A 27,322-nucleotide genomic window follows, 5' to 3' on the forward strand; every position below is an offset into this window, starting at 1 on the left:
TCACCAGAAAAATGAAACAGCAAAATTATTGATTATAAAAACAATAACATCATAAGAGATATTTTGAAGCAGCTGGCGATTGTATACAGCTTTTCAGTGGCTGAGGTGGAAAACGAAATGAAAAATTGCCCAAGTGTCATACCCTTTGTTGTTAACATTGACTTGTAGCATGTATCAAGTCGACCGGATGGAATTGCGCCTTTACTAGCAACACCGATCTAGTGAGTAACAAAACCTGTCTCGTTTTAGTTCTTCTCTCATTCTATCCTCGCAAGTGTCAAATGATGACGTTTGTAATTCTTCATGTATCATTCATCGCTTTGTGCTCGTCTGTGCAGCGGTGATTCACAATGGCGAGAAAGAGATTAGTTTCGCTGTTCAAAACTGTATGCAGTAATTAGTCGTGCTATTCGTTATTAGGTTGAGCTCGGATATGCAATCAACCGGCTTCGTTCTTGCTGCAACAAATGTGAATACCCATTCTGTTCAAGTATCTGAATCATCATCCACTCCTTTTCTGTTTTATATTCGTGAATGGTAGGTAGCATGACACATTGTGGGGCATAGGACAGATATCCAACGTTATTGCGATACCACGGTCGCGCATTCTTACTCTAGTGCCAAATCCGGCCAAACGATGGCCGTTTATATTGTTTTTTTTTATCCCATCTGTTTATTTTATTGGGCTCATTTGGCAATTCAGCTGTAACAGTGCCGAATACATTCGTGTTCATTTTTATCTCATGTTGTATAGTACACGGTAGCCATTTAGGCGTAAAAGTATTCCAATTCTATTGATACACAACACATGCCACCTTTTTCGGCGTAAGAATATTCCTATTATTCGGGTGTTCACAGTCCACATTTGGATTATACACTGCAGAACTGTTATGAGGTAGGGTGGCAATGAAGGTGTGGAAAAAAATAATCGAACTTAAAGAACCGACCATATATTATTTGTTTAATGCCCTAAAAAATTTTTTTTTTTTTTTTTTTATCTTCGCTTATTTTTCGTCGGCCTATTTCCGCCACTTTAGTGCCAATCACCGACATCAGGGAGGCGACTCCACCTGTTCCTACCTATCAGACTCAACAACTCATGAGCCGGGCCAACTTCTTTTACTTCCGCTCCGAAGGAAGACGTAACCAGAGATTTTTCGCCTCAGAAAATCCCAACGACGCCAGCTGGGATTGAACCCAGGCCGATCGGATTGTGAGGCTGTTACGCTAACCATACAACCACTGGCGCCGTCGCCCTAAAAAATTAACGTGTGCAAAATTTCAGCTCAATCGGACATGATTTAGAGGTGCCCCAACGCTCTCGAAGTTTTGATTTTTTGGCCACTTAAGCTAAGTCCCAAAAGGTCGATTTTCGGCCAAATTTTTTTTTCGAGATAACACCTTGAAGATATTTCGCACCAAAATATTTTTTTTTCAAATCCCCGATTTCATGTACTCTCTCCTCGGGAAATGTTCGAGGGTCAAAAAATCAAAACTTTGAGCGTTTTGAGGCACCCCTAAATCATGTGTCACCCATACAGTGATCGTTCGGTTATTGGGCAGGAAAAAAAATACACAATTATCGAATTTTACTCGCCAATTAGACTGCAAAACAACAAAAGCAATGCTTCAAATTTAAAATGACGTCTATTATTGATACATAACTGATTTGCAGCCCAGTTAACGCACGCCCTGTTAAAAATAAGTCCTGTTGAAGATAGGCCAGTTAACAAAACGCAAAACGCGTAATTTAGAGTAAATCGCGTTGAATAAACCGAATAATTTCGAGAGAATCGCGTAAAAAAAAGATTTGCCCCATCACGGGCGCGCGCTCGTCACACGCTCTCGCGTAAAATAAAATCACGCAAAAAAAATCACGTAAAAAAAGAATCCAGTGTAATAGGAAGATGGCAGCGATTATCATGCGAGGACTTACTGAGACCGTCATTAAATCGCATCCCAAAAATGAAACGAAATGTTATATTAACTCATTAAGGACCGCACGTTTTGGGGAAAACTTATACGCTTCATTTGTTCGGATTCCACGAATGATATCGTTTCCTTCGGCGTGGATGAGACGGAGGCGAGCCATCGGTAGGCCTTGTTAGATTCTTGGCAGACCAAGGATTTGATCATTAAGTGTAGAAAACACGGGTTATTTCGTTATCCATCCGTAATAGACGGAACGCGAAACACGAGAAAAATCGTGAGCGGTCCGCAATGTGGTAATAATCTTCAGGACTCATTTTCATAATTCTCAAAGACTCAATTCTTTCTATATTAGATTTTACCATATCTTATATTAGTAGAACAAATACGACTTGAGTCCAAATTATCCGAAAAACGTGAATACTGATTTAACAAACGAACGGGATTCGCAAGAAAAAAGTGACATTTGGTAGGCAGATGAAAAAACGCATTCTCACGAAAACTAAAATAGGCATTTCATTCGAATTGTTCAATTTTCGAATGGATGTATTTGATTCGTATGAAAACAAGAATACAAATGAGGCATACTATAATCTAAGGAACTGGAGTTCCCTAGATGCTTGCTATGAAGGCAAGACTTTTCGCTCGTCCTCTCTCGAGCGCTTCGTGATTAATCTAGGGAACTTATTTCCCTAGATGTCGGCAATTGAGGCCTGAGAATCACGGTTTAAATTTATTAAAGCCAGGGATCTATTTCCCTGGACTTGGTTGGTCTCTTATGGGCTAAGCCCCTTTGCGTGAACAAATCCCGGCTAGGGCAGCCACAAAACTTCAACCTCTTCCGGCTCCAGTGCGGTCCGGTGAAGCGAAGCAAATGGTCTGCTTTTCGGATTGGGATTTGTTCCTTTTGGTTATACCTTTTATAGCGTGGCGCCTGGTTGCCAACGCTTGGGTGTATCCGGATTCTGATGCGTGACGCCTGGTTGTCAACGCTTGGTGGATTTTCGGATCACGAATTGAACTTTGAACTACGAACTTTGATTTTGAACTAACGAATTAGACTTCTGATTTGAACTGTTTGATTTGAACTGTTTGATTTGAATTTTGAAATGGACTCAACAATTGGACTGACTGCATTCCGTCCTGACTTAGACTATATATACAATTTTTAAGGGAGAGAACAATCTCCCTTTCCTATTCTCACAGATAACCAACCACGTGGTTATCTGCCCTCGAATTTCTCAGCGTGGGATTTTTCCCAGCTGTTTCCTACTCAGATAGCCGAAACACATCGGTTATCTGTATTTACCACATGGAACCTTTTCCACTTGTTTGTGGCCCTATGCTTCTCCCGTCATTCGCGCTTATCTCTGGTGCGCCGAAGAGGACGGGTCCTAAACAAATTAGTGCGCTTCGCGCATGTTTACGCCTATCGTAAAACATATGCCTGATTATTTTTCCCGCCTGTTCTGTGCGGTCCTAATCTAATCTACCAGCGTGAGAATTTCTGTTTCTCTTCCTCCACTACGCCACCGCGTAGAGTCCCAAACAAACATATGCCCTAAATTGCGTGCGTCATAAATTTACGCCGCTTATCGCTTAAACGCATGCGTTTAGCGTCCTATTTGGTCTTCGGTCCTTCGCTCTCAAGCGATAAGGCGCGAGACCATGCGGTTAGCAATTAGGTTTTGACTCCCACATGGGAATCTAAATAAACGCTGTGGTTTACACGCCTTTTCCTTTTTCGGCCCTTCGCACATTTCATGCGATAAGGCACAAACCTAACTTTGCTAATTGCCGTCATTAAATATTTATTTTTGTCTGGCTCCCGGTCTGGGCCGCACTTGATCAAACTAGCACCCCTTGGGTGGCCCGGTGCTCTCGCTTGGGTCTTATCTAAACTCATAAGGCTCGGATGTAAAAACATCTGGCACGGTAATCTTGTTGGAAGCTAAAGACGGAAGAGAAACAGTCCCTTTTCGCTGGTATTGATTTTTATTTGCGCCTGTTGCACTTATCTCATACAGACCCAGGCTGAGTCAAAACAGATGCTCGCCTGAATCTGTTTACAAATAAATTTGTTCTTCTCTATAATTGCCAAATGCGCTACAATATCAAAATTTACATTGCGCCTGGAAGCGCTCCTATCTTTTTATTATTTTCAATTTTACTGGGTCCGTAACATTCCGGCCCTGATAAATCAACTAGATTTATAAATTCTGGAACGGACCCTATGCTATCTGTATCTTATGTATAGAGTTGTTACATTATTTCAGAAGTTTCAATTTATTTTACATTGATCCTTATAACCTAACAAAGTTTCAAATCACTTTATTATCTTCTTCGGCATTCGCCTGATCCCAATGGATGTCCCTTCAATGCTTGGTCCTTGGAAACTTCCTTCATATTGACTCTGGTACGAGTTATCTTCATTGACTGCAACTTTCGGATATTAGACAGCTTGTCCTCCTCAATGCTTAGTCCATGGATCATACATCTTAGCTCTGACGCGAGCTTACATCAGTTGGCTGCATCTTTCGGATATTGGTGCTCTGGTAGCGAGCACTGACGTCTTCTTCCTGATTAGTTGATGGCTGGATCATTTCCCTTGATAATGTCCAGTACTGCAATTTTAACTGCCGGTCGTTTCAGGACACCTTTCGCGGTTTGGATCTTTGCTTGGCGAACTTGCCCGTCGCTCGCCACAAACGTTTCGATGACTCGTCCTTTAAGCCATTTTCCTGGTGGTGCGTCGTCGTCCGTGATTAAGACGATGTCGTTGACTTTGATCGGTTCTACTTTCTGCGTATTTTTATTACGTTTTAACAGAGTTGGTAAGTACTCCTTCTTCCATCGGTTCCAAAACAACTTGGAATAATGTTGAATGCGTCTCCATTGCGCTGTGTCATACTGACTGGTCGTTGGTGCATACGGTGGGGCATACTCTCCTGCTCTTCCTATTAACGCGTGGAATGGCGTCAACACTTCATCGTCGATGCAGGAGACTGGTATGTGTGTCAACGGTCGAGAGTTGACTAAAAATTCCGCTTGGATGAATGCAGCTTGCAACGTTGCTGCTGATGGCTTGCTCCTACCCCAAACTTTCAGGATCTCTGCTAGTGCTACTTTGACGTTTCTTATTAATCTCTCCCAAGCGCCTCCAAAATGTGGTGCTGAAGGTGGGTTGAATCTCCACTGGATTTCCATTTTTGCTGCTTCATTTTTGCCCATCTTCTCGTTGATTTCATTGACTAGCGACTTTAACTCTCGCTCTGCTCCAACGAAGTTCGTTCCGTTGTCGCTGTAGATACTGGTGACCTTTCCTCTTCGGTTCTGGAAGTTCCTTAACACGACCATGAACGCATCAGTACTGAGATTTTCTGCCATCTCAATATGTACTGCTCTTGTTGAGAGACAGGTGAATATGACGCCCCATCTCTTCTCGAGCGATCTCTTTACCGCTACTTCGAAAGGTCCGAAGTAATCTACTCCGCAGTTTGTAAATGGAGGTATATGCGCTTCTGTGCGGAAATGTGGTAAATCTGCCATCATCGGCTCTACCGGAGTTGCACGTCGTATTTTGCACCTATTGCAATTCTTCTTGACGTTTGCTAATACTGTTCTTATATGCAGTATCCAATACTTCTGCCGTAATGCTGCTATGACGGTGTTTTCGCCGTGGTGGAAATATCTTTCGTGTGTTGCTTTCACGATCAAATATGTATATGGATGCTTTTGTGGGAGCAATATTGGCGTTCTTGTAGTCCATGGTACTGACATGGCTTTCTTCAAACGTCCTCCACTTCTCATTACCCCTGCCTCGTCTAGGAAGGGTGCGTAACTGACCAATGGTCCTGACGATATTGTTCCGCCATTGAATAAAGTTTCCATCTCTGTTGGAAATGCTTCCCATTGCATCTTTCTATAGAGCACGTTCTCAGCTCTTTGGTAGTCCTTGTACTCAATGTCTGGAATATATCCACGACGTAATCTTTCCTTTGTCCTGTTTAATACACAAAGGTTCTTCACCAATTTCCACCAATCTGAGTATTCCTTGTACTTATCGATGAAACTAAGTTTGCTTAGTTCTTCGTGAACTAGCACTGTTTCTCTCAACTCTTCGTCTGTTTCCTTCTCTTCAATGGAAGGCCATGACGATTCTGAGAGCTTTAGGAAATCAGGTCCCTCAAACCATTGTGATTTTCCTAGCTTTTCCTTTGTGCCTTCATCGGCTGGATTTTCATCTGTTGGCACCCATCGCCATTCATTTTTCCTGTTATCTTCCAGGATTTCACCTACTCGATGCATCACAAATACGCTTCTTCGTTTTGGACTCTTGATCCATGACAATACGGTCTGTGAATCACTCCAAAATGTTTTGCTGACGATTTTCAACCTCGTTTCATCTATTATCGTTTTGGTTAATCGGCTTCCTAACACGGCCGCTTGTAGCTCTAGGCGTGGTATGCTCAATGGTTTGACTGGTGCTACTCTAGACTTTGCTGATAGAAGTCTTACGTGTGGTGTGTTTCCAGATATACTTCTTACGTACACACATGCACAAAATGCTTTCTCAGAAGCATCTACAAAGGTGTGTAGTTCTACTTCACCTGTTCTTTCTTCGAGGATGTATCTTGGTATCGTTACGCTATCAGCAGATTCAATAATTTCTAACCAGTGTTGCCAGTCTGACTGCAACTTCTCGGGAATTTCGTCATCCCAATCTATATTTTCTATGTGCAGCCTTTGCATGAGGATTCTTCCATGCACAGTTATATTTGAGATGAGTCCAAGTGGATCGTAGACACTCATCACGAAAGCTAGTACTTCTCTCTTTGTTGGTAAACGTAGCATTTGTGTAACATCACTTCCTAGCTTGTCTAATTTGATTTGATAGCCGAGTGTGTCAGACGTGGTGTTCCAATATACACCAAGTACCTTTTCTGTCATTGAATCCTTTTCTTCGAACATTTTGATTCCGGAAATTTGTACACGTTCCGAGGGTAAACCTTGCAGAAGTTCTCTGCTGTTTGACACAAAGTTTCTGATGTGGAAACCCGCGTGATCGTGAATTTTCATAACATGTAGTACTATCTCTGCTGCCTTATCAAGCTCTTCGAAACTATCCAAATAATCGTCGACGTAGTGTTGCTTGATGATTGCTTCAGTCGCCACTGGACAATATTTTCTGAATTTTTCTGCGTTGTGGTTTTTAACCGCTTGTGCACATGACGGTGAACAGGTTGATCCGAATGTCATCACCTGCATTACGTATACATCAGGTTTCTTACTGCTATCACAATCTCTCCATAAGAATCTCTGAGCGTGTTGATCTTCAGCTCGGATTCGTACTTGGTGGAACATCTCTTTGATGTCTCCACATACAGCAATTGCTCCTTCTCGGAATCTTACTAAAACACCGAACAATGACGTAGTAGCATCCGGCCCTGATAACAGTTCCGTGTTGAATGATACACCTTGTATCTTTGCCGCCGCATCGAAAACCAACCTTGGCTTAGGTGGCAACTTGTTTTTGTTGTGCACAATAAAGTGTGGAAGATAATACACTCTTGATATCGGCTTCATAATTTCTTCCTCTGACAGTTTGCGGATGTAGCCTTTCTTCTCGTAATCCGCAAATGTTTCTATTGCCCATTTTTTCAACTCTGGGTCTTTTTTTAACGTTCTCTCACTCGTTGTCAGCCTCTTTGCTGCATTGTTGTAGCTATTTGGAAATTTCGTTTCCTCATCTTTCCATAGAAGTCCAACTTCGTATCTACCATCCTTGTATTTCATAGTACTTCTTAGAATTTGTTCAGCCTTTTCTTCTTCAGCTGATTTTGGTAGATTCTTGACTACCTTAACGCCGAAGTCTTCGGTGGAGAAATATTTCTGCAAAGCCTTGTTCATTTCATCTTCTTGCTGAATGACCATGATGTGTCCGCCTTGCACATTGGACGATATGTTGCCGAACATGAACCATCCAAGTTTGGTTCGTAGCGCTGTGGGCTCGTTCGGTTTTCTCATTCGCCTTTCGAATGGAACTAAAAGGTGACTATGACTTAACCCTATCAATATGGTGGGGCGTACATCTGTATAGCTTGTTAAGGGTAGGCTTTCCAGGTATGGGTATCTTTTCTCCATTGTCTCTTTTATAAATGTTTGTTTGGGTAGTTGAAGATTTTTTATGGTTCTTACTCCCTTCAATACATATTCTCTTTGATTGACGCCGCTGATTCGTACCTGGACTCTACGGCTATTTTCCTCGTCCCTGGTTACGTTCTGCGTCCACTTAAGCTTTAATGGATCAACCCTTCCGTTGAGCTCTAGCTTGTTCGCTGTCTCCTCGTCTATGAGCGAGAGCGATGACCCTGCATCCAGAAATGCGAAAGTCTCTATTATTTTTTCTCCGTTTCTTAACTTAACGGGAACTATTTGATAGAGTACACTTGTCCTTGTAAGTTGCTGATGACTGTGTACTTCTCCATCTATTTGATTGCTTGGGCTATCTTGCCCTTCCGATTGATTTGTATCATTTGTATTTCTCTCTTGAGATTTATGAATTAATGGATGATGTTTATAGTTACATCCATTAACTCCGCATCGTTTTGCTCTTTTGCAATCTCGCATCACGTGATTTGTGAATGCAAGGCAGCTCAAGCATACCTTTGCCTTAAAGGCTAATTCATTTCGCTTTTCAGGCTTCATAGCCTTAAATCTGGTGCATTCGAGGAGTTTGTGGTTTCCCCGACATGCTTCACAATTGCGTTTTATTATTGTCGATCTATTTTCCTGATGCGTATTTACGTTAAATCGACGCTCAGGCCTCGTGTCTCGCGGCTGCGATCTGTTAATTTCTCGCGGCTGCGGTCTGCTTGTTTCTCGCGGCTGCGGCCTGCTGGTGCCATTCAGCAGTCTATTGGTTCTCGAATGAGGCTTCAGCCACTCATTGAGATCAGCTAAAGTCTTTGCCCCGTCGTACATTTCTTCAGTCCACTTCACCTGTAGACCGTAGGGCATTTTCCTTATGATCTCTTCCACCAATCGGTGGTCAATCAGGAATTCTTCTCTATCCATAAGAGAAACATTACAGACGAGATTATCCAGTGCTTCGGATATCTCGGTAATCAAATTCCGACTCTCCCTTTTGATATTGGTGAGTTCGGCTAGTAGTTCTTTATAGACTAGTTCGGGTCTTCCGAAATTATCTTCTAGTCTATCAATTATTTGGTCCATATTATTTGGATCCATCATTAACTGTCGGACGCTCCTCTCTGCGTTCCCGTACAGCACTGTTTGCAGGCGATTCAAATTTTCAAGCCTGTTAAATTGACCTTGTTTTGTGGTCTCATCAAAGGCCTTTTTAAATTTCGGCCATTCTCTGGCCGCACCTCCATATTTTGGCAAGCTCATGAGTGCTTGTCGCTTTAGGTAGACAGTCCATTCTGGCTCTGCCTCCTGATTTTGACCTTCGATGCTGTCATTATTGTGTGCTGAACTTGTACCTGGTTCAGCTTCGAATCTCGTTGTCCTCATGGACTTTACCAGAGCCTCCATTGCTGCTCTGTTCTCTTGCAAAATTTCTTGCAAGCTGTCTCCGGAAACTGATTGTCTGACTTTGACTTTCAGTTCCATCATTTCCCTTTCTGTGCTCATGCACTTAGGGCATACCCACCTTTCATCTTTCTTGGGTAGGTATGTGAGTCCCACACATGAAATGTGGAACCACCGATCGCATTCATCGCATGCGACCATGTCCTCTTTCTTGTCTTTGTCCGTACACAGACGGCAGTGCCCATTAGGGTTGGCTTTATATGCGTATGTAGCCATTTTAATTAACGTGATTCCTTCTTGAATACACGTGAGTTCAATTCAGATCTTTTTTGAGTGCTTAAATTTTCAAGTCTTATCTCTTTCTTATAAAGGTGATTCCCTTTTGAATGCACGTGTGTTCAAATCAATTTCTATGAGTGCTTGAGTTCCAAGTCTTATCTCCTCTTACAACGTGATTCCCGTTTGAATACACGTGAGTTCAATTTCACTCTCTGGCGCGAGAGTTCAAATTTCAATTCTTGACTTCTTAGTCTTTTCAAAAAGGCGTGATTCTGAGCCTCCCGATTTACTCCTCTTGCGCGAGGGATCGTGGTTCTTCTCTTGGCGAAGGTGTGAGTTTTAAAATCTCCTCTCTGGAGCCACCAAAATATAATCTAAGGAACTGGAGTTCCCTAGATGCTTGCTATGAAGGCAAGACTTTTCGCTCGTCCTCTCTCGAGCGCTTCGTGATTAATCTAGGGAACTTATTTCCCTAGATGTCGGCAATTGAGGCCTGAGAATCACGGTTTAAATTTATTAAAGCCAGGGATCTATTTCCCTGGACTTGGTTGGTCTCTTATGGGCTAAGCCCCTTTGCGTGAACAAATCCCGGCTAGGGCAGCCACAAAACTTCAACCTCTTCCGGCTCCAGTGCGGTCCGGTGAAGCGAAGCAAATGGTCTGCTTTTCGGATTGGGATTTGTTCCTTTTGGTTATACCTTTTATAGCGTGGCGCCTGGTTGCCAACGCTTGGGTGTATCCGGATTCTGATGCGTGACGCCTGGTTGTCAACGCTTGGTGGATTTTCGGATCACGAATTGAACTTTGAACTACGAACTTTGATTTTGAACTAACGAATTAGACTTCTGATTTGAACTGTTTGATTTGAACTGTTTGATTTGAATTTTGAAATGGACTCAACAATTGGACTGACTGCATTCCGTCCTGACTTAGACTATATATACAATTTTTAAGGGAGAGAACAATCTCCCTTTCCTATTCTCACAGATAACCAACCACGTGGTTATCTGCCCTCGAATTTCTCAGCGTGGGATTTTTCCCAGCTGTTTCCTACTCAGATAGCCGAAACACATCGGTTATCTGTATTTACCACATGGAACCTTTTCCACTTGTTTGTGGCCCTATGCTTCTCCCGTCATTCGCGCTTATCTCTGGTGCGCCGAAGAGGACGGGTCCTAAACAAATTAGTGCGCTTCGCGCATGTTTACGCCTATCGTAAAACATATGCCTGATTATTTTTCCCGCCTGTTCTGTGCGGTCCTAATCTAATCTACCAGCGTGAGAATTTCTGTTTCTCTTCCTCCACTACGCCACCGCGTAGAGTCCCAAACAAACATATGCCCTAAATTGCGTGCGTCATAAATTTACGCCGCTTATCGCTTAAACGCATGCGTTTAGCGTCCTATTTGGTCTTCGGTCCTTCGCTCTCAAGCGATAAGGCGCGAGACCATGCGGTTAGCAATTAGGTTTTGACTCCCACATGGGAATCTAAATAAACGCTGTGGTTTACACGCCTTTTCCTTTTTCGGCCCTTCGCACATTTCATGCGATAAGGCACAAACCTAACTTTGCTAATTGCCGTCATTAAATATTTATTTTTGTCTGGCTCCCGGTCTGGGCCGCACTTGATCAAACTAGCACCCCTTGGGTGGCCCGGTGCTCTCGCTTGGGTCTTATCTAAACTCATAAGGCTCGGATGTAAAAACATCTGGCACGGTAATCTTGTTGGAAGCTAAAGACGGAAGAGAAACAGTCCCTTTTCGCTGGTATTGATTTTTATTTGCGCCTGTTGCACTTATCTCATACAGACCCAGGCTGAGTCAAAACAGATGCTCGCCTGAATCTGTTTACAAATAAATTTGTTCTTCTCTATAATTGCCAAATGCGCTACAATATCAAAATTTACATTGCGCCTGGAAGCGCTCCTATCTTTTTATTATTTTCAATTTTACTGGGTCCGTAACACATACTTTCGAAAGTTTTCTGTTCGTTCGAAAACAAGAATACATCTTGGTGAAGTGAAACGAATGAAAATGTCAATTGAATAGCTGCGAGCATCCGTCCGTATGCGAAATAGAATACTTTTACGATGATAATGAATAGAGTCCATTCAAGCAGTTTCAATCCTGAAGGAAATTAGGTGATTTTAGAAGTTAGAAGGAAATGACAGCAGAAATGAACGTAACAAAGCATCGATGCTTCAGTTATACGTAGAACTGCGGAGTTGCAGTTTGAGTGAGTTACGCCTAATAAGTTTTTCCTGAACTTGACACGAATTTTGAAGTGAAGGTGGATGGAAGCCACAAATGGCTGCCACAATGGCGCTCATTTCTTTCATCTCCCTCCCTCACCCCTCGCCCGAAAATCAATAATTTTGCAAAACAGTGTGTAGAAAATGATAGTTTTCGCACACTTCCCATCAAGTAATGTCAACCAAACTTTAATCGATTACTTACAAGATATTAAATTTTCATCTAACGTCGCACTGTATAGTGAAAAACGTCTGAAGACTCGAGCTAGTGCTCTGAAAGTTAAATTTTCATTTTTCAATTTTCCGCAATGGTTTTGTTTGTATTGGTGAAAGCATCGTTTTTTCAAATGTATTCTAAGACTCGTGTCAGTAAAGCGCCACACAGTCTGATAAGTGAATTGATCTATTTACGTGTGCTTTGCTCTTCCCTCACCAACACAATTGAATACACGTAGTTTTACCTATACTTCTATAATGGCTTCGTTCCACCTTCTCCTCAATCGAGTAATGTTTCCTATTGTTCGTCTTCAAACTTTGCAGGTAATCCAGAGCACTCTCTGTCTCTAGTTCAAAATTATAGCTTACTAGCCTTCTTCCATTCGTGTTTTTGAACGAAGCGAAAGTTTTTTTACCTGAAAATCCATTTCCACTTTCGAACAAAGATCAATTTCGTTAGCGCAAACATCAAATGGACTAAAAACCCTTGTAACGATGTGATTGTAGAACATATGAGAATTAATTTTTCCGGATTTTCTCCGTTTCTTTCTGCGTTTTCCTAAAATTTTCAATCGTCATGTTTGGTTGGAATAAATCTCCTTTACAGAGGAGGAAGGAGTGCCATCAAGAAATTTATCGTACCCAAAAACTATCACGTGCCAAATTTGGTTCCATTTGCTTGATTAGTTCTCGAGTTATGCAGATTCGGTCCTTGAGATATGCAGAAATTTGTGTTTCATTTCTATGGCTGATTGAAAATGTCAGAAAATGTCAATTAATTACAATTAAAGTTGTTTTTGTTCTGCAAAGTTTTTGTTTTGTTGTTTACGACGTCGAAAAAAAACTGGGGAAATTTTATTGTTAGTATACGTATGTTTCTTCATAAATATTTTTGAAGTACTTTAAAATGTTTGCCTACTTTGGTCGATATCGGCTCGAGTTACTGACTTGCGCAAGCGGAAAAGGTCTCGGATGCAAAGGGTTGAATTAGTTTTAAACGGGTTTTTGTGCAATGTTCAGGGCAAATTACTTGCATGACGGTCGCATTCGACGGTTCCTATTATTTCATCCAAATTCTGGCCAAACAGAGCGCGAACCTTCTTTGGTATTGAAATTATTGGAACTGCGGAATAGAAGGAAGGGAACCTAAACACTATTCCCATTTTAGTCGTCTGGCTTGATTTCCGCCTTCTTTGCATTAGAACTGATGTCAATTTGACGCGCACTCAAACAATACTGTGTCAAGCATTCTCGAATCTATCGGAAAACTGTTTGGTACGAAATCTTGCCTTTCTAACTCTACTTGGCGTAACCCGATTACACTTATACAATGTGGCTATCTGTCGGAAAATTATGGATTTATCTTTACTACAGATTACAAATGTTTTTAACGACAAATTTGACAAAAAAGTAGAACCATCATAAAAGTAAAGATTTTTTGTTTCATTTAGAATATATATTATAATGTTTTCTTGTATTCCTTGTATTACATCTGAGATCTATTAATTAATTCCTTTACTTCCTTTGCAGGAGAAAATTCCAGAGAAGGCAGCTCAGCTTCAGCAGCAACCTCCGCCAGCAGCAGCTGAAGTAACAGCCGAATAAATCTATTGATTATTATTATTATTATTAATTAATTAATTATAATCGTAATATAAATACTGAGGGAAAAACTACAAATAAACAGGAAACATTTTTTCGAGCTATTCAAAATACACACCGAACGCGCGCGCCAGCATGAGAGACAAACAGAACGCGCGCAAGTCACACACACGATGGCTTGTCCCATAGAAATTCCCATTATCTGAATTTTCTGAGTGAGAAGATAGATAAGGAGGTGACAACAGAACAGAAACACAACATCATCCACACAACTACACACCACGAATGCATCAAGCTTCCCCGCGAAGAAGCAACAAGACAGGAGGAACTTTTTACATATTTTTAAAATTTAAAGTTATATTATAATTAATTTTATATAAAAATATTTAAAAGAACTCCATTAACACTCTCAAAAAATATATATTAGAAGGGTTCGATTGATTTAGCGCGAGACGAAAAAAACGAAGGCATGTGTGAGCGGTAATAGGGGCGGACCATCTCTGCATCTGAGTGCAATCCGTTACCGATTGCCTTGAGTAAAGGACAGATTTTTTTTTGCTATGTTGTTAGGCAGAGGAGGCACCACACGTTTTTAAGTTTAGTAAAAAGTGAAGGAAAGTGAATCTTGCTGCAAGCGCTAAGTTTACTGATAATTATTACTGAATGTCCATAAACTACACATTGTCCATTTTTACGAATTAAAAACGAGAGCAAATAAAAGATATGATTGAAAATTAAAATAAACGAAAATCATTTCCATTAGGGAGAACAGGAAAGTTTGGGATATTATTAATGTGAAAGTAGCGGCATAAGAGGAAGCATGGGAAAGGCCAGACGAGGCAGACAGGAAAGCTTCTCTGGCGCTTTCCCATCCTTCACTATTAGTAGGGCGCAAAACCTATAAATGTGACTATTTATAGTTTAATTGATAATTCATAAATTATCCTATAAAGCTAAATTTTTTTCGAAGAAAAAAATGTAAACGTAAATGTAAGTTCTTTTCTTTTATCTTTGTTGTAAATTCTATTTCAAAGAAAGGAAGGGTGAAAAATTAAGGAGAAACAATACTTTTTTTGCTGGTAGAGAAAGAGAAAGTTTCATGAATTTATCCTCAACGAATTCAAAATCAAACCCATACTTAACCCAAAATTTCATAGTGTATGTCATAATACAAGAAGAAAAAGTCAACAAAAAATAATTGTAGATTTTAATAAATTTACCAATAGTAGCAAAACAACACAAAAACACACACACTCATACCAATCCCGACGCGGAGCGCATCGAACAACCGTTTTTGAGGTACAATTTTAAACGCCCACAATTTCCAAGCAAACAATTGCAGTTTTTAGCATCGATAACGCCACCTTATTATACACACGGAAACGAAACAATTTTCTACCAAGTATTTTACATACACACACACGCGCGCGCAAAGACGAAAAACAAAACTAAAAATCAAGAGCCCACGGAATTCGCAACCCAAGAAGACTGCCTGAAATTTGTCGCGTGAAACGTAGGGAAGAAATCGTTTCGAGAAATTATACAACTTTTGTGCTGTAAAAAATACCTCCGTCTCGGGATCAAATAAAAAACGAAAGCGAACGATTACAAATACTGTATGAGATGTGTAATGTCGATATGTCAATTTTAAAGTAAATACAGATAAACTAATGCATTCAAGTTGTACAGAGTTGGGGATGCGCTCTTCTGAGAGAAATTGAACCAAGCAGAAGAGGTGAGGCAGGTTATGAAGGCAACTTTTAACCGTAACAACAATGATTCGCATTTTACTGATCAACAGAACAAACAAACAAAAAAACGCAGAATAACAAACAGTGTGACCGTTGATCATCTAATTAAATTCATCATTCAAAACCACAAAAATCAAAATAAACGAAATAAACTGGAAAATTAGAAAATTGAAAGGAGTGAAGAGTTTGTTGTATGCAAGAGAAGAAAAGAAAATCCTTCGGCGGATTGAATGTTTCGACAGGTGAATTTAAGTTATGCATACTCCTACATTTTCAGTCTAGCCTACAATAACTTATCATTTGCCTACCCATCAAACATTAAATCGCAGGATTTGGCATATTATAAGTCGGATATAAAGTTAGCTCGAATCAAAATCATGTATGGTGTCGATCAAAGGATATCGACATAAGTGTACACCTAGAATCGCATAAAGTACGAAAACCTCGATTTCATTTATCACTACAGATCAAGGGCCCTATTCTAGATGACGAAACGAACAATTCTCGCGTAACTTTTGAAAAGGTCCAATGTAACATTTTCGCCAACTCGAGAAAAACGTAGTTGAAGACCCGAACATTATTTCGCGAATTGTCTTAAAAGCTATCAATCTTTATTACTGTTTTCACCACTAGCTGTCAAGAATAACTCCGTAAAACCAATCGTAACTATTGTTTCGTGATTTGAGATTAAGGTTGAAGCCTCGGAGCGAAAAATGTTACATTGGACGTTTTGACTGCCCGCGTTTGCACATTGGACATATTACGTTGCACTATAAAAATTTGAAACTAACTAAGAAACAACAATCCAAATATCAGCATTTCGTTCTAAAGACTGATTATTATTGTTATCACTCGTTGAATTGCACTGAAATCGATAACAACACCTGTAAGAAACAAATTCCAAAACGACCGAAGTACGACTGCGTGTTGTATTGACTACTTTGTTACTTCGGACGTTTCGGCCGTCGGAGGAAAGTGGCGTCCGAAGTAACAGCCGGGTGCCTAAAATTCGAATCTGTACATTGGATATTTTTTGTATCGGCGACAAAAAGATGAAGAAGATAGATACGTGAACGATTGTTTTTGTAATACATTCAATGATTGAAAACTAATAGCGTGCATCCATTAACTCGATTTGTTTACATTTGTTACATGGGACCTTTTCAAAAGTTACGCGAGAATTCATCTCGGTTCGTTTCCAGGGTTATCATATCAACCGTTTGCATTAAAAAATAGACTTTTTTTCGGATGGTGATAAAACACTGGGGGTTATTCTGAGAGTCAAGTCGGTATAAGTGACATTTTTCCCTTCGGAGTTATAGGACAATTCTCACCCAATTCTAAGAGTCGAGTGACTTGAAAGTACAATGAGAAATGAAAAGAGTTCATTGCACCTGGCATTTTTTTAATTACGCCGATTCTCAGAATACAAACACGTGCGCAAATTGACTGTCACGTCTTGAAGCGACTCTCGGAATAGACCCCACTATGACAGATAATTGAGTTTGATAAATATCCCATGGAACGTAATTATATTAGCTTACTTGCCAATAAAATCTACGCCCTTGCGAGCGGCCTTCCGGCAGTTCACCGGAAAATTCGCCATGGCGGACGGAACATGCGTGTAGGCATGTTTTTGAGTTCTTTCTTCATTTTATTTATCAATTCATTCTCAGTTTTCGCGACAAAATCGATGGAGTAGATGTTAAGCTTCAGGTTTGCCTAGAAATTCTCGATGGGACCCAGCTGGGCGGGTTCGCCGACTTGGGTACCACATCGATATTCAGCCGCTCCATCTCCTCTAACGATCGCTTCGAGTAATGGGTCGACGCCAGATCCGGCCAGAATACCGCGTCTTCGCCCTTATGGTATTTCTTGACGAACGACGCAGCTTCCGGCAGGTACCTCGTACTATAAATTTCCCGTTTCACGGCCAGTCCGGAGCTAAAGAAGAGCGGCTTTGACATCCCCTTCTCGCTGCTTGTCAGCCACAGCAGCACCTTTTTGGGGAACTTGGTGTGTGAAACAAACTTCATTTCGGAGCTTCCTTGGTGGGGGAAGTAAAATACGAAGGCGAATACCAAGGCGCCTAGAAGTATATACTAAGGTGGGCCAACTTGCTAAAACCACTCTTCAGCCATCTTGGAAGTCTACTGTGTTTTGTTTGTAAACAAAACACAATACGCTATTGCCGAAGCTCGCTCGTGATCAGTCTGTCTCTTTCACGCTACAAGCAAATAATTCCCCTTCTGCTTTCTTCCCTGTTGTTTTCATATACCGCTCCCCTAACCAACTTTGTGACGAAACGGCCTCACCTAGTACCATAGACCCGTCTTGGTATATACTTCTAGGCGCCTTGGTTTACTTCTGCGATTTGAAAACATTCGATGAAAAGTGGAACGTAGAGTTGCCAGATGATTTTTAAAAAAAGTCTGTTAAAAATGTGGAAATGTCTGAAAAAGTGTGTGGATCTGTAGAAATCTCTTTTAACGTTATTTTTTCCAGATTCATTGATACATTGTACATCGCGATGCACGTGTCTTTTGTATATTTTGTATATGTACATCTTTTATATATACAGCCATTCCTTGCCAAACCGATATAGTGGTTCTCAGATTTCGATGAAAAGTGGTAGTTTTGTTCTTTATCGCAAAACATTAGACCCTTTTTTCCACCATTTCCATTTCAGGGTGGTCCGAAAAATCATTTTCCCCAGTTTTTCCCAAAACCGACTTTTTTCAAAAATTTATAAATTTTGAATCACTGAACCGATTTAGATTATCGACATATCTAATTGAAGCCAATGAGCTAGCTTTTCATTAAAATATAATATATTGAAATTGCAAAGAAAAAAAAGATTTTGTTTTCTTAATTAGTTATTAGTTTTTTTTAATTATTTTTATGGTTTTGGACTATTTTTTATACTTTTCTTGAAAGCTGCGGATGTTATACATAACATATCTCGATTTCAGGGGTGCAATTTTTTTGTTTTTGATATATGATTTTTTAAAGTTAACCGGTGGTCCGAAAAATCATTGAGAACCACTTTATTGACATGAAATGGCTGTATATACAGTAGTTTACATTTAATGCGAAATTTAGCAAATTGGAAAGACCTGTAATGCGACACGTTTAATTGGACATTTTTGTAAACATCAAGTTCGGGGCCTAAATTATGATCCCACACTGAAAGTCCCAACCAGGCGTCGACACTGTATCACTCTCATCGCCAATGTCTAATTACATGGCAAAATCGCCTCCAATGCGACACTGAGTGGTGCCTCGGCATGTCGCATCAAATGTGAATAACTGTATATACATATACTAGCTGACCCGGCGAACTTCGTCCCGGGTCAGCTAGTATATTTAGTATATGTCATATCATTATTGTTTTGATATGAATTCTATAGAACGAATTTCAAAACTTTTTCTCATCATAACATTGTTCTGTGGGCAGAATACCCCAAATACAATAAAATGAAAACAGCTCAAAAGGGATCTTTCCTTCATCGGATTTTGGGATAAGCAACACATTTAGCCTTCCATTTTTATTTATATAGATAGATAAAAGATATAGGAATGCGTTGTTTTGCCTGAATATCCATTTCCACTTTCGAACAAAGATCAACTTCGCTAGCGCAAATATTGAATGGACTAAAAACGCTTATCATGATGTAATTTTCGGTCATATGGAAATTCATTTTTCCGAATTTTCCGACATTCCTTCTGAGTTTTCCGGAAACTTTCCGATTTTGCTCTCCACTATATTGATCTACGGAAAGAGACGAATACAACAAAATAAAGAAGGCTAAAATCGGATCATTTCTTCTTCGATGCCCGCACACGAACAGATTTGGCCTTCCATTTTCATTTATATAGATAAATATAGGCTAACAGTGCGAGGTTGAAGGGATGCTCAAGGACTGGGATAAAACGGTCTCCGTTTTCGCTCGGATGTAGTCAATTTTACTATTACTCAAAGATGTTCAATTAACCCTTTCATTACGGCAGTGTGCTCCGCCGAAGTGCTACCCCTGTACGGAGTACTGCGCCGAAAAGTATGCACATCGCGCTAGTGTGATCGAAGAGCAGTATGAATTTTATGTCGTCTAAAGACGAGGCTCGTACACACAGCTCGTCGCGCGGATGTCGTCTATAGACGACGCTCGTAACGAAAGGGTTAAGGCTTTGAGAATCAACTCATTGTCGTTTGCTCAAAAGATACCCCTCTAGGAGAGTCATTTTTAAGGAAATTAGCGACGCACATGTTGCACCGTACGTTTGCTAAAAATGATTCGCTTGGCGGCGGCAGCGCTAATTCGGTTTGCTTGGTTTGTCGTCGGATGTTCTTGATATTCCCGGGAAATTACAATCTGTTAAGTTTTACCAATCTCATCGATAGTTCTCATAAGTTCTCGACTCTGTTCCCTCACTGTCATGAAATTTTGATGCATAGTATAAATACATTTAATGCAATTTTTCATTCATCGTGAGGAATCGTATTGCCTGTTTCTTCTGCAATGAGTTCAGGGCAAAAGCACTTATGAAATCATGAAAAACATTGACGTATACAACTTATTCTTACCAAACCAAACACCAACAGAATGCAAAAGATACTGAAGTACTGTCGTCGGTCACTGAGCGATACTATGCTCACGACATCACTGCAATGCGACCTATTTTGCGCACGTAATCACTGTGGTGACACCGGCAGTTAGGCGCTAGTTTGCGCACATAACCACTGTGGTTACGCCGGACGACAAAGTGTTAATAAATTACTCAAAAAATAGGTCTAACGTCATGTGTGTTGATATAAACTAAATATGAAAACTTATTATGTATTAAAACTATGGAAAAATGTAATACGATGAGTCAAATATCTTTGATGTGATAAATAGAGCCTCTCATTTTTCAAAAACCTGTGAAATATTGTTGTATCCAAAAAGTCTGCAACAAAAATAAAAAGTATTTTACAGATATGTCTGTAAATCTACAAACATATCTGTTAATCTGGCATCTCTGGTGGCCTGAGAATTTATTGCAAGAAATCGCTTGAAAAAATACATAAATTTGCCTGAAAATGAAGTGGATTGAGTCCGCACCACTTAGCTCTTATTCCCACCCACGATAGATACAATACGGTATACGGCCTTTCAGCCACCTTGGATTTTGTATGTAAACAATCTGCAATATTTTGCAATATCTTTTTTTTGCTCTTTGTGTGAGGTATTGTTTTGGTGAGAATAAGAGCATTGAAAAATTAAAAGGTAAGTCTTTTACGGTTAAATTTAGGTTTGTAATATACTTTATCTTATATGTTTCAGCTAAAGAGAATAAATCGACTTTCGGTGTCGATCGGTGATGGAGGTATTTTCCCCGCGTTTTGCAGTTAGAGACGTCGGTTAATTATTCGATTGTAAGGTTTCTGGAATTTCAAGTTTTCCTATATCTAATATTCTTTGTTTCTGTGTTCTTGGTTAACAAAAACTTAATGCCTGCTTTTGATGGGGCATAAAAAGATAATATAAAAGGATTTTAGGAACTTCCTGCGACTTGTTTTATCGTCGATATTGTTCAGCTCATATATTGTAGAAAAAACCCGAAGCTGTAACTGTAAAAAAAACCATAAGCCACAGATTAATTTATAATTTACAGTTTACAATTCTTCCGCAAGTGCATTTATTGCACAAGTGTGTATATGCGTGACCATTATATTTAGTGAACAACTATACGAATGTCAAACATTTGTACTTTACTTTTGCACGTATGAATCTAACGACGAGTATATCGACGAATAATATATGAATCCATTCAATCCGGTGACAAAAGGACTAAAATCAAATAAGAATAGTCCGAAAATGATATAACGCATTATATTTAATAAATATTCCACGCCACTGACATTAATTTATACATTTCATTGAACAATATTCTAGAATAGGAAAAAAAGTCACTTGTCCAAAAAAGTTACTCCTGTACGCGCATCGGTGTCTCAGACCGAAGGTGGTGAAAAAGTGATATACGTCCCCTTCGTACCAACTTATATGATACGCCAAACGATGATGAACAATGAATGACGAAGTTAGAGAGAATCGTAGTGTTGATGTTTTCTGAGAAATGAACGAATTATTGATTTCTTGGTCTCTCAGACCTATGCGCGAGTATAGGAGTGTTAACCGTCATGGTGTTTCGTCGAAATTCTTCGGATATGCTAAATCATTTACGGTTGAATTCAGGGTCTGCAGGAGTAAAATGCGGACTTAAAGAAGGAGGTCTCAGCTCCCGTTCTAAAATAGTAGTATTCAAATTCAGAGTGCCGAGGAAAATATACCATACTAGTGGTCAATGATTCTATAAATGTACCTCTTTTGAACTAGTAGCTATAAGGACTAAGCAGAAATATTCAAACAAATCAGCTATTTCAACGACATTCAAAGAACAGGTAATTTTGAACAGAAAAAATTTTATGTAGATATATTAATAATATTGTGCATCATTCTCATGATATGCTCTTTTTTTCAATCGTCCTCAAAAAATCATGAAATGGTAAATTTATCAATATACTAAAATACTATTTCATTCAAGAACAGTTATTCTGCACCATGTTTATTTCAAAATTATATTTAATGTAACTTTTAAAATTATGACATCATATTTTTTTATTATAAATATGTCTGTTCTTTTTGATTACAAGAAATAAATATTCGCTCGGTTAATCGAATACTGAAAAACAATTATTCGAATGAATCGAATATTTAAAAATGACACCACGATTAATCGACAATTGAATAAACGAAAAATTTAGACATCTCTATTTGCAGTCAAATCTCTTTCCACAGTCCTCTGTATATTTATACCGTTTCCCCTCGCGCACTTATTGACGACACGGTCACACCTTTATTCCACACATCTTGATTCCACACATATTGGTGGGGATCACGATAAATACAATACGGTAGCGCGACTTAAGTGCGATTCACATACAACATCCACGTCACGTCTACGTTCCGTCACGTCACGTTACGTCAGTTATTCTACCATGCATTTCTTATGGAAACATTCACATACACCGGCAACGTAACGACCCGTCAGCATTCGTTCAACGAAAACGACCGGCAGGATTTGTAGAAAAGAATAATTGACGGAGACGGACGGCTCGTTTGGTTTTTGTCTGGGCTTTGTGTCTCGGCTTTTGTTTTGATTTGGTTGTACAGTAATTTATATCTAATTCGACATTAAGCTAATTGAACAGATCTGTGATGTAATACGTTTAATTGGAAATTTTTACCTGTTATTGGACATTTTTGTAAACATTGAGTTCGGAGCCCAAATTATGGCCCCACATTGAAAGTCACCACCAGTTGCGAATGTCTAATTACTGGTCAAAATCGACTCCAATGCGACACTGAATGGTGCCTCAGCATATCGCATGATAAGTAACTTACTGTACTTTTTATGCCAACATATCTCTTAGCTCCAAATTTCGGAGTGAAAATCATTCGCGAATAGCTGAGAGAAATATTCTATTTATTATTATTGTTGAATAAGGGTCGGACTACGGGGTTTAAGTAGTTAAATAATTGAATTCAATGATTTTCATTGAATTTTTCAAAATTTAGAACTGATTCTAGGCATGCTGATTTGAAAGAGGGCATTGCAATTTAAAATTGTTGTAGGTGGCGACACCATGAATAACATTACATAAATAATTCGTTTGACATTTGACGTGACGGTGCTGGTGGAAGCATTGACTGCATGTGTGAATTGGTGGAGAAGTTGACGGAACGTAGACGTTCTTCTCCGTAACGTTCTATGTGAATCGCACATTATGAGAAAGGCCTTTCAGCTATCTTGGATTTGGTATGTAAACAAATAGCAATATTTTGCAATATTTTTTTTGCTCTTTGTGTGTGGAATTGTTTTGATGGCAATAAGAGAATAAAAAAGTTGAAAGGTAAATCTTTTACTGTTAAAGTTAGGTTTGTAATATACTCTATCTTATTATATGTTTCAGCCCAAGAGAATAAATCGACTCTCGGTGTCGGTTGGTGATGGAAATATTTTTCCCGCGTTTTGCAGTTAGAGACGTCGGTTAATCGTTCGATTGATTCAAATAATAGAATAACTGCAATTTGATTCGAGTAATTTTGTATCGAAAAATGAAAAATCAAAATATGAATACCTCGATGAATTATCAAAGTAATCGTGATAAATGAAAAATAAAACCATTTTTTCAAAAAATACAGTGCAAAATTTGTTTAACCCTCCTGTACTTGCGCGCAAAATCATAACACATTGTATATTTTTTAGCTTTATTGGTATTTATTTGAAGAAGAGGGTATAGTTGAATGAAAAATGCCCAGAAAATATGTTTTCTTCTTCTTCATTCATTTTTAATAGTCATCTAATTCAGCCTCTTCATAACAGAGAAATTTTTGATACTTCAACACAAATAACGAAATTCGACTTTTTTCCTGTTATTAATTGAAAGTAAGCAGCTGAATATAATTCATGAAAGTAGAAAGAGCTATTATATAACATAAAAACGTATTTATCGATTTAGATTTCATTAGTAAAAGAATCAGAGCATGCCATAACGGCATGAGACAAACATATTTTTTACATTTCATACAGTTGTAGCTTGTTTTTAGGGTCTTTTGAAGAGAATAATGTACGATCTTCTAGAATCTAGATAGTTACCAGAGGATAAGGGTTCTGGGATTTCAAGTTTTCCTATATCTAATATTCTTTGTTTCTGTGTTCTTGGTTAACAAAAACTTAATGCCTGTTTTTTTATGGGGCATAAAAAGATGTCAAAAGGATTTCTAGGAACTTTCTGCGACTTATTTTATTGTCGATACTGTTCCCGAAACCCGAAGCTGCAACTGTAAAAATAACCGTAATCCACCGATTAAATTATAGTTTACAGTTTACAATTCTATCGCCAATGGCATTCTTTCACAAGTGTGTATATGTGTGACTATTGTATTTAGTAAACAACTATACGAATTTGATACTTTTGCACGTATGAATCTAACGACAAATAATATATGAATCCGTTCAATCCGGTGACAAAAATGACTGAAATCAAATAAGAATAGTCTGAAAATGATATTATGCATTTTATTTAATAAATATTCCACGCCACTGACATTAATCTATATATTTCATTGAACAATATTCTAAAATAGCAAAAAAGTCACTTGTCCAAAAAAGTTACTCCTATACTCGTGTCGGTTCTCAGACCGAAAGTGGTGAAAAGGTGATACACGTCCCCTTCGTACCAACTCATACGATACGCTAAACGATGACGAACAACGAATGACGAAACTAGAGAGCAGTGTTTGCCAAATGATCCACTCATTGAGAAAATCGCTTTCGTTCGTTCAAATATGATCTTTCAGGAAACATTTCCCCCAGCGGTATTCTTTTGTTGTTATGTGTTGCAAATCACGACACAAAAGAGAACGAGACAACTCTGCATCGGCTCGCACTTTATTGCACACCAGCAAGCAAAGCTATCATATACGCTTTTGGTCAGAAAGCTTATTTTCTTCTTTGCCTCTAACATATGCATATCGACCTCTCCATGCATCATGAAACAGCAGGATCGTACGGACCACGCAAAGCGAAAGATTCATATTCAGCTAATGTAGCAGATCCTGATTTTTAAGTCTCAGAGAGTGCAAACTATACGATTATTTAGCTAGATAGAGGCTAAGGGAAGGGTAGTCAGATTATATTTTCCATTTTTAACGCCGCTATCCCTTGAAATATGTATATTCATATAGACCGCATTGTTTTACTAGCAACACCGCTCCAGTGAGAAGCAAAAACTCTCGCTTTTTATCTCTTTTCCCATTAGCTGCTCTCCGAAAATGGTGACTGAATGATGACGTAATTTTTCTTGTATCATTTATTGCTTTGCACTTTTCTGTGCAGTGGGTTTCGCTATAGTAAAATGGGTCGATATATGCGGTTCAAAATTGTATGCAGGCTTCGAAAATGGTATGCGATGTTTGATACAGATCGGATATGCAATCAACAGTCTTCGTTCCTCTCTTAGTTTAATCACTAAATATTACACAAGTGATTACTGACATTCATACAAGTATCTGAATGATCCTCTCATATTTGGTTATATGTTCGTGAGAGTTTACTTGCATGACACATTGTGTATCATTCGATTTTGATCGAAATCCAAACACTGCTAGAGAGAATCGCAATGTCGTAGTGCTGATGTTTTCTAAGAAATGAACGAATTATTGATTTCTCGGTCTCTCAACCCTATGCGCGAGTATAGGAGTGTTAACCGTCATGGTGTTTCGTCGAAATCCATCGAATATGCTAAACCATTTACGATTGAAGCATAAAAATGATTCCGTGGTGGTGGAGGAGACTGAGAAGAAGAATTCAGGATCTGCAGGAGTAAAATGCAGAAATATACTGTACTGGTGGTCAATTATTCTATAAATATGCTTCTTTTGAACTATTACCTATAGGGACAAAGCAGAAATATTTAAACAAATCAGATATTTCAACAACATTCGAAGAATAGATAATTTTAAACAGAAAAAAAATGTTGGTTTAATGAAAATATTGTGCATCATTTTCATTTGCTCTTTTTACAATCGTCCTCAAAAAATCATGAAATGGTAAATTTATCAATATACTGAAATACCATTTCATTCAAAAACCAATATTCTGCAACATGTTTATTACAAAATTATATTTAATGTAACTTTTAAAATTATGCCATCATATTTTTTATCATGAATGTCTGTTCTTTTTGATTACAAGAAATAAATATTCGTTCGATTAATCGAATACTGAAAGACAATTATTCGAATGAATCGAATATTTAAAAATGACCCCACGATTAATCGACAATCGAATAAACGAAAAATTTAGACATCTCTATCTGCAGTCAAATCCCTTTCCACAGTCCTCTGTATATTTATACCGTTTCCCTTCGTGCACTTATTGACGACACGGTCACACCTTTATTCCACACATCTTGGGTGGGGATATAATCATTATCATTCTTTGTCAGCTCTGACAACTCGAGATGGAAAATGGAAGGTGGGAAGATTTTTTAAATCTGTGACGTCACAGATTTTGTTTATGTATGTTACTTTTCTTATAATAGTCCAATCCATAGGAAAAGTGTTGTTATTAAAAGTAACAATAAGCAAATGAAATGAACGAACTAGTTTTTTTTCCTAAATCAATGCTAGCGTTCAAAATCATAAGGGCCCGACATTTTAACAGAAACTAAAATTTCAGTATTTTTGAAGTGTTCCAGACTTAATTTTAATTCAATTTTACTTCTCGTTACGTCGACCAAAAACGTAAACGAACAAAGTCAGAGTCACACAATCTTTTGTTCCTTTGACGGATAAACATTTGACAGTGCATGGTAAATAAGGTTGCAAGTTTATTTCATGTAAAATGAACTTGAAAAATAAATTTAATTGACTCCGTATGACTTAGATTGAGACGAAAAGTTTTCTGCTTGAGCCTTAGTTTTAGACGACTGAAGTTTTCAGCAACCTAATTGTGAAAAAAAGTATTTCCAATTGCTGACAAAAGTCAAACTTCCATGAAGTTGCTCTAGAATCCAAACATAGTAGACATTAGAATACTATTTCTGAAATCAAAGAAAAAAGTAAACATTTTAGTTCGTGATATGTTCTGTTTTTTTTTTGTTCAGAATTCGAAAAATATGATTTGTAAATCTG

The 27,322-nt window shown here is 38.8% G+C and overlaps 1 protein-coding gene across 6 annotated transcripts in view; it reads left to right on the forward strand.

Annotated features, from left to right (window-relative positions):
- The window catches only part of LOC129779729 (A-kinase anchor protein 200-like), a 249,670-nt gene extending 233,915 nt beyond the window's left edge, over window positions 1-15,755 (forward strand). For all 6 annotated transcript variants that reach the window (XM_055787379.1, XM_055787377.1, XM_055787380.1 and 3 more), the window contains one exon: window positions 13,759-15,755. In XM_055787379.1, the coding sequence (XP_055643354.1) occupies window positions 13,759-13,833 (75 nt within the window). In that variant the 3' untranslated portion in view covers window positions 13,834-15,755. The remainder of the gene's footprint in view (window positions 1-13,758) is intronic.
- Window positions 15,756-27,322: the final 11,567 nt, after the last annotated feature.

This window comes from Toxorhynchites rutilus, chromosome 3 (genome assembly GCF_029784135.1).
Source record: "Toxorhynchites rutilus septentrionalis strain SRP chromosome 3, ASM2978413v1, whole genome shotgun sequence".
Lineage (NCBI taxonomy): Eukaryota > Metazoa > Arthropoda > Insecta > Diptera > Culicidae > Toxorhynchites > Toxorhynchites rutilus.